The sequence below is a fragment of the Frankliniella occidentalis genome, unplaced genomic scaffold (genome assembly GCF_000697945.3).
Source record: "Frankliniella occidentalis isolate FOCC.00 unplaced genomic scaffold, Focc_3.1 Scaffold9, whole genome shotgun sequence".
Taxonomy (NCBI): Eukaryota; Metazoa; Arthropoda; class Insecta; order Thysanoptera; family Thripidae; genus Frankliniella; species Frankliniella occidentalis.
The window spans coordinates 2,135,128-2,146,661 of record NW_026267139.1 but is presented as its reverse complement, the minus strand read 5'-3'; the positions used below and the strand labels follow the sequence as shown (position 1 = coordinate 2,146,661).

The window sequence follows — 11,534 nt, the reverse complement described above, 5'->3', positions numbered from 1 at the left end:
TACTATTCGCGCGTTTTGAAGTGCGAGGGACAACATATCAAAAGATGGCGATTGCTTTTTTGGGTTCCTTTCTTGAGAGGTCCGCCTAGCCGGCACTCAAAGTGCCGCGCTGGCCCTCCACCCAGACGTGTGGCGGTGCCGATCGCCGTCCCGGGTCAAGTCCAGAGCCATCTTATGATATGTTGTTCCCAGCACTTCAAAACGCACAAACAGGTGTATGTTGTGTAAACAAAAAAAAATAGTTCTTCACACAATTTTTTTTAGCAGTCAGCAACAGCGTAGAATCGATCGTTCCCTGGAGCATTAGCCTGTATCTCGCCTCTACGGCTCAGTCGGAAGCGCGCCCGCTCGGAGCGCGGAAGGTCGGCGGTTCGATCCTCCGACGATCTGAATTTTTTTTCTCAGGCCACCAAATTTCGGATGGACTTCAAACCCTTCAAACTGCGTCATAGGTGTCAGAAAGTGTCGGCTCTGGGCCGGGTTTCGCGCCCTGGTGCCTGCCACCTCGCTGTGGTAGCTGGGTTGATAATGAGACCTAGAAACTGGCTTAAAAGGGCTCTATGACCTGTGGTGGGTCAGTGCAGTTTAACCAACGTACGCCACAACCGTCTCACAAACCCCGGGAGTATGTTCTGACCATTGCGGTTGGAAGCGGCTGTTCGGAACAGTGACCGACAGTTCGCTAACTACTGCGGTGGGATGAGGAAAGTACTCCCCCATTTTTATTTTTTATTTTTGAAGCCTGTTCCTCTTTGAAGCACATTCTCCTCAAATTTCAGCATATCGACGACGAGGTCGGAGAAAATTAGGTCGGTCAAAAGCTAGGCCGGGCAGCACTGACTTTTTAGGATTTTGTTTTTGAAAATTGGTCGGACATTCTAGCTGCGCCGCGGAAGGGTCGTTCTGTCTTTCACGACGCGGCCCACTGCGTCAGGCAGCTGGCCCAAGTGCGACCGTTGGTGTACGGGGCCGAGGTGCTGTGCGACAAGTGCGACGGAGTGGCCGGTGGCCGGTGAGGGACTGTAGAGGCGGCGCGAGCGACGGCGGCGTCCAGAGAGTGACAGGTGATTCGGCGAGCAGAGAGCCACGCCAAGAGGCGGGGGGAGGGGGGGAGGGTAGAAAGTGGACAGAAACAGTCCGGCCAATATTTGTTTTTTTGTTTTGTTTTTTTTTGTTTTTTGTGCCAGTGAAGAAATTTTGCTTGTTGCAATAAATGAATGGTTCACTTTATCGATGTTTGACATATTCTTTATTAAACAGCGAAACAACAGCAAGGAAAACCAATCACGTCACCAATCTTGTCATGGCACTAAGATTATTACACTAATACACAATATTTTCAGTCAGGCAGCCGTCCTTTTCAACAGCTGCCAAATACAATTTGTATAATCAAGCAAGCGAACTTCGCAATGCGTTTCATTCGCTGCGCCGTATTTTAATTCAAAAGTTACTAGTACGGTGATTCTTTTTTTTTCAGTATTATTATTTTGTATTTGGACACTAGTATCATCATTACTGCATCATTTGCTTTTCTTTACGTTTCTGTACCTGTATACCTATTTTTGAAACGAGGTACAGCATGAAACACAGGAAAGCAGTACTGTTTTCAGCGTGTGAAGTATACATTAATATATTTACAGAAACGCAGGCTCACCGCTCGCGCTACACAGACACATACACACACACACACACAGACAGAAAGACATAGCCACACACACACTCACACACACGTATACACACGCTCTCACACATACACAAGGAAAAACTATTCACAAGAGTCCGCGACGCGACTTTAAACGGAGATGAAGACCTTGCGTCGGTAGAGGAAGACGGCGACCAGGATCCAGAGCAGCGTCCCCCAGACGTTCTCGAGCAGCCGCATGAGATGCGTGTTCATGGGCCCGAGCTGCCAGTGGAAGGGGAACAGGCGGTAGCACAGCTGGTGGCCGGCGTACATGACGAGGGCGTTCATGCCCGGGTAGAGGAAGGGCGAGCCGGTCCAGCAGCGCCACACGTCGACGAGCAGGTAGACGACGCACAGCAGCACGAGCGCCAGGCTCGAGGTGAGCGCCACGAACGTGACGGTCCACAGGCTCTTGTTGACGGGCACGTCGCCGAAGTACCAGCCGCACACGCCGGCCGCGGCCAGCAGCACCGCCCACGTGAACCAGCGCACCACGCGCGCCCGCCACGACGAGTAGGTGACGAGCGCGGTGCCCGCCTGCACCCCGAGGAACACCTGCAGCACGCTGCTCAGGCAACCTGCAACGCAACGTTACATTTAAACTAGTGGAATGCAATGTATTTCTGGCTTCGTCGTATAGTATAGTACTCTAAAGTTTTCAATATATTTTTTGTTAGACATAGTTTGTTGATCACTTAAATGTGCAAGCCAGTTGAACACATTAATTATCCATGCATTTATAAAGTGAAAAAATTTCCCCCCAAAGCCTGCAATTGCTTTTCACTGTTCACAATGAGCACTATGGACTTGCAGCATGGTCCTCGCGTGTGCTTCCGGTCGGTCATCCCATCAATTTAGTCGCGACATCAAGCATTTAATCCCCACGAGCCCAGTGAAAATTTAATCTGTTCACAATGAGCACTGGACTTGCAGCATGGTCCTGGTCTGATTATCATTTGATTGAGCTGTAAACTTTTTTTACAAATAAGTCGATTTATCGTAAGCAGGCCAACACTCTCACTCACCCAGCAGGCCCTCGGGGTCGAAGGGGCCCGAGCCGTAGACGGCGTGCGCGCCGGGCGTCTGGTAGAGGTGCTCCTCGCCCAGGACCAGCCTGTCGACGTAGCCGGCCGCGCCGCCTGTGCAGTTGGGGTACGCGCCGTCCAGGTGCACGCCGCCGGGCCCCATGTAGCCGCGCGGGCAGCCGGGCACGTCGAGCAGCAGGAAGGCGGCCACGTGCAGGGCGGCCAGCGCCAGCACCACGACCCACTGCGGCAGCAGCACCACCACGTCGGCCAGCACGCCGGGGCGCCGGCCCTTGGCGCCGACGCCCAGGTCCACGGCGGCCGCCCCCCAGCGCCGGGGAGTCATGAGCACGGCCAGCGAGGCCGCCACCAGGTAGGCGACGGCCAGCCGCTGCAGGACGCCCATGACGCGCAGGGACTCGAGGCGGCTCGTCGACAGCGACGTCAGCGCCACGCCCAGGGCGAACAGCACCACGGAGCGCTGCACGGAAATTTTTAAAAAGAGAAAACATATTTTAACGTTTTTGAAATACATTTCGGTTTAAGATTTTAAAACCAGGTTTAAATTTGTGTGTGTTGTTTTTGTTTTGTTTTGTTTTGTTTTGTTTTTAAATCTGGCTGACTGACCCGTATGACTTGGAGCAGGAGGCGGCAGCGGCTAGCGCCGCGCGCGAGCTGCGGCCGAACGGACAGCGGGATGCACACGCCCATGATCCACATGAACCAGGGAAACACCAGGTCGCCGACGTACAGGCCGTCCCACGTCGCGTGCTCCAGGAACCAGTAGCCGCCCGCGCCATGGTTCACGAACATCATGAGCACGATGCTGATCCTGCAAAACGGACGCAAGAGAACGAGGTCAATTAAATGGCATTGCCTAGCGAAATCAATTAATCAAAAAAGCAAGTTTCCGAAACGGGAGTAAGAATTTCAAAACATTTCATGGCTGTTGCTGCAGATTCCCCGCCGCGGATGGACGGTGCGGTGGTGGCACCGCCTGTAAGAGTCGGAACAAGCCACCAACGTGACGGGCGCGTAGGATTGGTGGCCTACGCTGCAGGCGTGCCAAAGTGCCATCGGGGCCCCTGCCACTCGACAGCTAAATCAAAAATGCCTGCACCACCCGAAACGCTTGAAATCGCGTTCTAGAAAAGTATTTCGGGGGAAAACGCACACTTTTGAATTTTTACAATTTTTTTTCTGGAAAAGTTTAGGGAATTTTCCTGGAAATTTCCCAGACTTTAAAGTCCCCAGATACCATAACGCACTCACTTACCCTCTGACCACGTCGAGAGAGCGCACCCTCCTCCGGGCGGGCGTGGGCGCTGCGGCGGGCGAGGGCGCGAGCGAGGACGACGGCGACGGGGACGCCGACGGCGTGTCCGCGTCCAGCAGCTTGCGCCCGTTGCCGTTCATCTGCGCCTTGTAGTCGCCGAGGGCCTCGACGTGCTGCGGGGGCGCGGCCGCCGCGGCCCGCCTCGCCTCCTTGCGCCGGCGCTGGCGACGCCCGAAGCACGACGCCACGAGGGACACGGCGCCGTGGAGCACGGCCAGGGCGAGCAGGGCCACGGCCACGCTCGCCAGCGCTGCAGACCGACAACGGCGTCATGACTCGCGGTGTCCACAAAAATATCAGCTACATAGCTAACCCATAGCTAAATACGGGACAACCAATTACTATTTAGCCATGATAACTAAAGAATTTATTTGACCAATTTGGCTAAATTGTTAGCTATTTGACCAATTTTTAGCTAATTGTAGCCATTTTGCTTAATTTTCGCTACATGGCGTAATTTTCGCTACACGGCGTAATTTTAGCTACATAGTAAAATTTTAGCTACATAGAGTAATTAGTTATACCGTAGTTGGCTATTTGGTAGCAATCGAGCTAATTTTTCTCGAGCGCGACAAGACGTTATAGCATCGCCATTGTTAGAGCTCGTCTACTCACGAAAGAGCACGTTGACGGCCGGCTGGGCGGTGTGGAGCATGCAGTCCGAGCCGTTGACGTGGAGGTCGTAGACGCCGAACTCGCCGAGGGCGGCGGGCACCTCGCAGCCGGCCCACCTGCGGAGCAAAAAACGAACAACCAAGTCCGTTAAGTCTGCACGATGTGGCAGTCGCGTACTCCCACGTATAAGAGGCCCTCGCGCTCGCCTTCTTCCTACCTAAGGTCATCCTCGGGCACGGTCGCGTTGTCGCCGTTGGTGTAGAACCTCCAGGTGGCGGCGCGCGCCGTGTCCACCGTCAGGACGTGCGGCCCCTCCCCAGACACATCGGCGGTGCGGCGGTAGGGGCACTGCCAAAACATGGGGGATACGATTTTCAAATATTTCGGAGCCAGAATAAGGTTGGAAATTTCCAAAATTTTCAGGAAAATTTTGGAAAGCTTTCCAAAATTTGGGAAATTTTCCGTCTTTTCCGAAAATTTTCCTGAATTTTTTCGGAAACTTTCCAGGGTCTTTCAACCCTAGTCGCGAAAAGTAGTGTGGTGCGGCGCGGGCCCTTACGTCGACGCAGTCCTCCGACAGGGAGTAGAGCCAGAGCGGGTCCTCGTCGGCGTCGTTGTGCACGCGCACGTAGGCCTGGTCCATGCGCAGCCGCGTCAGGTCCAGGCCCTCGAAGTGGGCCGGCCCGGACTCCTCCAGCCACCACAGCGCCGACGGCAGCATGGCCTGCAAAAACAAGAGACATTGTTCAAACGAAACTGGGGTTGGAAGCCCTGCTTGGAAAGTTTCCGGAAATTTTACAAAAAATTTCCGCAAAACACGGGAAATTTCAAGGAAATACTGGAAAATTTCCCAGACTTTAAAGTCCCCAGATACCATAACGCACTCACTTACCCTCTGACCACGTCGAGAGAGCGCACCCTCCTCCGGGCGGGCGTGGGCGCCGCGGCGGGCGAGGGCGCGAGCGAGGACGACGGCTAACGCTAAACAAAACGAAGGAAAAAAAATAATTAAAACATTAAATTTACTTTTTTTTTAGGTTCACTTGAGTTGACGCGGTGTTTCTTACAGTGCGCATAGTCCGCGCATCAGCCCCAGACAGAAGTAGTGCCTGACTCTGCTGTCGCCACCCGCCGCCGCCCCGACACCCGCAATCAACAACAACAACCTCTCGCGGCGCAAATTTAATTGTTTAATCATGAAGATGAATACACACTGCTCGCGGGAGGGCTCGGGAGAGGAGGGGGGAGGGAGGGGGAGAGGGAATGAAAGAGGGAGGGAATCCGCGCAAAGCCACCGCCACCACCGCGACCCGGCAAAAGTGTAAACAAACTTGAGCTGCTGCCGCGCCGCCGGGTCTGGGTCTGCGGGACCGTGTCGCAGACTATCAGCCTTGCGCAACTGGACCTGCGGGGCTTCATCTCCATACCTCCTCAACCCTGCTCGTTCCCTCCCTTCCTCGCTCCCTCCCTCCCTCCCTCCCTCCCTCCCCTCCTCAACGGCGCCCTATGATGTCAATCAGGAAGGCTCGATCGTGCTAAAACGGCCCCGAGACTAACCGAGAAACCAACATTATTCGCATCTCATGACAAGGATAGCAGGTGCCCCCGGGGGGAGCGATCGAGCGGCTGACCCGACCGACCCGACCCGACCGGGCTCGGCTCGGCTTGGAGTGGTGTGGAGTGGTAGTATCCGGATGCGGACAAGAATACCCATGACGTAGGACAGCAGAGTGCCGTTTAGTGGTATTTCGCGAAAGATGGCAAAAAAAAGGAAGACACAAAGAGAATAAACAGGTGATGTGGTCTTGACATTAGCTGGCTTGCTCAACAGACCCCCAACGAACAAAAAAGAATATTCTCTGAAGTAAATGTTAAGCAAAACAATACAATCTTTTGCGCATTTCAAAAGCCTCCGCCTTTAAAATCCAAATGGTGCGCGAAACTTTTCGACAAACGCTTTTATAGGCACACAGGGTACAAGCAAGCCGAAGCGCGCTTCATGCACCACTACCACCACCAATAGGAATTGCGCAAGGATTGAGTGGTCAGTGCGCGGATCTGATCCGAAACCCATAAATTCGCATAAATCCGTTGATATAGGCCAAAGAGGCCCTGCTGCGCCCGCAGAGGGGTGGGCCCGCGTCCCGCCTCGCCTGCTGCCTCGCAGATGTAGTGCCGCCAGTGGCGCCAAAACGGCGTCGCGGTTCAAACGTCCGCGCGGTCGTGGTGGCGAGAGGAGAGACACCTTTCTAAAACTTTATTGCGACCCGACGCGGACTTGCTCCTCTACACTGTACCGGCCGAGAGTGAAAGCCTCCCGTATCGCACGTGTCACACACTTAAAGAGCGTGAACAAGCAGTCTGCATTATGTGGAGCCTCCAGTCATCCCGCCCCAGCAAATAAGCGCGCCAGCTTATTATAACATCTAACCGATCCAGACCGTGAATGGGCGACGCCTGCTTGCTTGAGAGGAGAGGGGGGGGGGGATACAAGAGCCATGGGGTGCAAAAAGGACCGCGGGCCCAGGGACCCAATGCGCATGAGATATGCACCCCAGGGGTACAAAATATCTCCCAATGACTCCAATGACGGTTTTGATCCTTTTGGCACCCCACAATATATGTATGTACCCTCCACCCTATAAAGGTCTTGTGGTATGTCATCCTGCTGTCGGATGTAATGAGTTTGATAGCAAAGGTGAGACAGAGCATCAGCTCCACCAGTCTCCCGTGTTGGATATACCTGCGTTATTCGCCCAAAAGTGTCAATAAAAGTGACATGTCGCCTGACGCTAGGCAGGTATACGGCCACCGCCCAGTGGGTGGCATTGACTACTGGAATACAGCAAATGTTCTTTTTAAAAAATATTAAAAAATTAAGAAAATAAAAAGAAGAAGACTTCAGCTCAGTCAAATTATATGCAAACTTTCAGGAAAGTTTTCTCCAACAAGGATTACCGTGGTATTTGTTTCGACGAGACGACCCGGAAACGACCAACGTTATAGCATGGCCATTGTTAGAGCTTGTCTACTCACGAAAGAGCACGTTGACGGCCGGCTGGGCGGTGTGGAGCATGCAGTCCGAGCCGTTGACGTGGAGGTCGTAGACGCCGAACTCGCCGAGGGCGGCGGGCACCTCGCAGCCGGCCCACCTGCGGAGCAAAAAACGAACAACCAAGTCCGTTAAGTCTGCACGATGTGGCAGTCGCGTACTCCCACGTATAAGAGGCCCTCGCGCTCGCCTTCTTCCTACCTAAGGTCATCCTCGGGCACGGTCGCGTTGTCGCCGTTGGTGTAGAACCTCCAGGTGGCGGCGCGCGCCGTGTCCACCGTCAGGACGTGCGGCCCCTCCCCAGACACATCGGCGGTGCGGCGGTAGGGGCACTGCCAAAACATGGGGGATACGATTTTCAAATATTTCGGAGCCAGAATAAGGTTGGAAATTTCCAAAATTTTCAGGAAAATTTTGGAAAGCTTTCCAAAATTTGGGAAATTTTCCGTCTTTTCCGAAAATTTTCCTGAATTTTTTCGGAAACTTTCCAGGGTCTTTCAACCCTAGTCGCGAAAAGTAGTGTGGTGCGGCGCGGGCCCTTACGTCGACGCAGTCCTCCGACAGGGAGTAGAGCCAGAGCGGGTCCTCGTCGGCGTCGTTGTGCACGCGCACGTAGGCCTGGTCCATGCGCAGCCGCGTCAGGTCCAGGCCCTCGAAGTGGGCCGGCCCGGACTCCTCCAGCCACCACAGCGCCGACGGCAGCATGGCCTGCAAAAACAAGAGACATTGTTCAAACGAAACTGGGGTTGGAAGCCCTGCTTGGAAAGTTTCCGGAAATTTTACAAAAAATTTCCGCAAAACACGGGAAATTTCAAGGAAATACTGGAAAATTTCCCAGACTTCGGAAGTTTTCCGTTATTTTCAGGAAATTTTCGGGGAGTTTTCGAAAATTTTCCGGAAATTTTTGAAAATTTTAACGCTAAACAAAACGAAGGAAAAAAAATAATTAAAACATTAAATTTACTTTTTTTTTAGGTTCACTTGAGTTGACGCGGTGTTTCTTACAGTGCGCATAGTCCGCGCATCAGCCCCAGACAGAAGTAGTGCCTGACTCTGCTGTCGCCACCCGCCGCCGCCCCGACACCCGCAATCAACAACAACAACCTCTCGCGGCGCAAATTTAATTGTTTAATCATGAAGATGAATACACACTGCTCGCGGGAGGGCTCGGGAGAGGAGGGGGGAGGGAGGGGGAGAGGGAATGAAAGAGGGAGGGAATCCGCGCAAAGCCACCGCCACCACCGCGACCCGGCAAAAGTGTAAACAAACTTGAGCTGCTGCCGCGCCGCCGGGTCTGGGTCTGCGGGACCGTGTCGCAGACTATCAGCCTTGCGCAACTGGACCTGCGGGGCTTCATCTCCATACCTCCTCAACCCTGCTCGTTCCCTCCCTTCCTCCCTCCCTCCCTCCCTCCCTCCCTCCCTCCCCTCCTCAACGGCGCCCTATGATGTCAATCAGGAAGGCTCGATCGTGCTAAAACGGCCCCGAGACTAACCGAGAAACCAACATTATTCGCATCTCATGACAAGGATAGCAGGTGCCCCCGGGGGGAGCGATCGAGCGGCTGACCCGACCGACCCGACCCGACCGGGCTCGGCTCGGCTTGGAGTGGAGTGGAGTGGTAGTATCCGGATGCGGACAAGAATACCCATGACGTAGGACAGCAGAGTGCCGTTTAGTGGTATTTCGCGAAAGATGGCAAAAAAAAGAAAGACACAAAGAGAATAAAAAGGTGATGTGGTCTTGACATTAGCCGGCCTGCTCAACAGACCCCCAACGAACAAAAAAGAATATTCTCTGAAGTAAATGTTAAGCAAAACAATACAATCTTTTGCGCATTTCAAAAGCCTCCGCCTTTAAAATCCAAATGGTGCGCGAAACTTTTCGACAAACGCTTTTATAGGCACACAGGGTACAAGCAAGCCGAAGCGCGCTTCATGCACCACTACCACCACCAATAGGAATTGCGCAAGGATTGAGTGGTCAGTGCGCGGATCTGATCCGAAACCCATAAATTCGCATAAATCCGTTGATATAGGCCAAAGAGGCCCTGCTGCGCCCGCAGAGGGGTGGGCCCGCGTCCCGCCTCGCCTGCTGCCTCGCAGATGTAGTGCCGCCAGTGGCGCCAAAACGGCGTCGCGGTTCAAACGTCCGCGCGGTCGTGGTGGCGAGAGGAGAGACACCTTTCTAAAACTTTATTGCGACCCGACGCGGACTTGCTCCTCTACACTGTACCGGCCGAGAGTGAAAGCCTCCCGTATCGCACGTGTCACACACTTAAAGAGCGTGAACAAGCAGTCTGCATTATGTGGAGCCTCCAGTCATCCCGCCCCAGCAAATAAGCGCGCCAGCTTATTATAACATCTAACCGATCCAGACCGTGAATGGGCGACGCCTGCTTGCTTGAGAGGAGAGGGGGGGGGGGATACAAGAGCCATGGGGTGCAAAAAGGACCGCGGGCCCAGGGACCCAATGCGCATGAGATATGCACCCCAGGGGTACAAAATATCTCCCAATGACTCCAATGACGGTTTTGATCCTTTTGGCACCCCACAATATATGTATGTACCCTCCACCCTATAAAGGTCTTGTGGTATGTCATCCTGCTGTCGGATGTAATGAGTTTGATAGCAAAGGTGAGACAGAGCATCAGCTCCACCAGTCTCCCGTGTTGGATATACCTGCGTTATTCGCCCAAAAGTGTCAATAAAAGTGACATGTCGCCTGACGCTAGGCAGGTATACGGCCACCGCCCAGTGGGTGGCATTGACTACTGGAATACAGCAAATGTTCTTTTTAAAAAATATTAAAAAATTAAGAAAATAAAAAGAAGAAGACTTCAGCTCAGTCAAATTATATGCAAACTTTCAGGAAAGTTTTCTCCAACAAGGATTACCGTGGTATTTGTTTCGACGAGACGACCCGGAAACGACCACTCGACCAAACCTACCCTCTTTCCACCACTAGAACCGATTGAAACGAGGGCTACGCGTGCCATTGAAACCATGGTGCATTTAATAATATATTTATTTTTTTCAATAATTTTCCATAACCGGTGTACATAACTTGGACTGCTAGGTGTACGTGCGCGGTATACAACTGCTTGGTACAAAGCTTTCTTCCAGCACTTTCACGCTCGCCTCACAGAGGCGCGAGTCGGGGCGGAGCGGGGCGGGGCGGGGCCGTCCGCAAGGTCGACTGGACCACGACAGAGGGGCGGGACGGGGGCGGGGGCAGTGGATAATCCGGTACCATCACACTGACCGCCCCGCGCCCCGCCCCATCCGAGTTTACTGGGACAGATTATGAATATTATCTCACCTTGGTGTAAAACTGAAACGGTCGCGAGGGAAAGAAAGACGCCACGACGCGAGTGTTGAATGGGAAGGTGGGAAGAATAAAGTGAAAGAAGAGAGACACCAACGTATAACGTTTCACCGTCAAGTAATGGTAGTAAACGTTATACGAAACGCTGCGAGTGTGTGTGTGAGAGAGAGACTGTAATCATTTTTTATTGACTGAATAAATTCTCAAGCGTGCGTGTGTGTGGCACGGCACATCGGTTCATTCGGAAACACCGCATCATAGCGCTTTAAAAAATAAAAAAAAATAAAAAAGGCAACTAAAATAATAATTAAACTTCTAAAAACGTATCTCTCTGATTTCGTGAAAGAGGCGAAGCAGCACAAGCATGGACAGTGCAATTTTAATGAGTTTTAGTTTGACAGTTAAGGAGGCATGGCAGAGGCAGCGTTTTTGGTGCGACCTTTACCTTTCTTTTCGAGAATGATGTCGGTTCCTAATGTTAGCCTCGGTGTTGGG

The 11,534-nt window shown here is 53.0% G+C and overlaps 1 protein-coding gene across 1 annotated transcript in view; it reads right to left on the bottom strand.

Moving 5' to 3' along the window:
* Positions 1-1,226: 1,226 nt before the first annotated feature.
* LOC113213986 (heparan-alpha-glucosaminide N-acetyltransferase) overlaps positions 1,227-11,534 on the bottom strand; it is a 23,715-nt gene continuing 13,407 nt past the window's right edge. The window contains exons 2-8 of the mRNA XM_052276650.1: positions 5,220-5,384; positions 4,878-5,008; positions 4,661-4,776; positions 3,986-4,295; positions 3,337-3,541; positions 2,710-3,190; positions 1,227-2,262 (exon numbers count right to left, since the gene is read on the bottom strand). Of these exons, the coding sequence (XP_052132610.1) occupies positions 1,793-2,262; positions 2,710-3,190; positions 3,337-3,541; positions 3,986-4,295; positions 4,661-4,776; positions 4,878-5,008; positions 5,220-5,381 (1,875 nt within the window). The 5' untranslated portion in view covers positions 5,382-5,384 and the 3' untranslated portion in view covers positions 1,227-1,792. The remainder of the gene's footprint in view (positions 2,263-2,709; positions 3,191-3,336; positions 3,542-3,985; positions 4,296-4,660; positions 4,777-4,877; positions 5,009-5,219; positions 5,385-11,534) is intronic.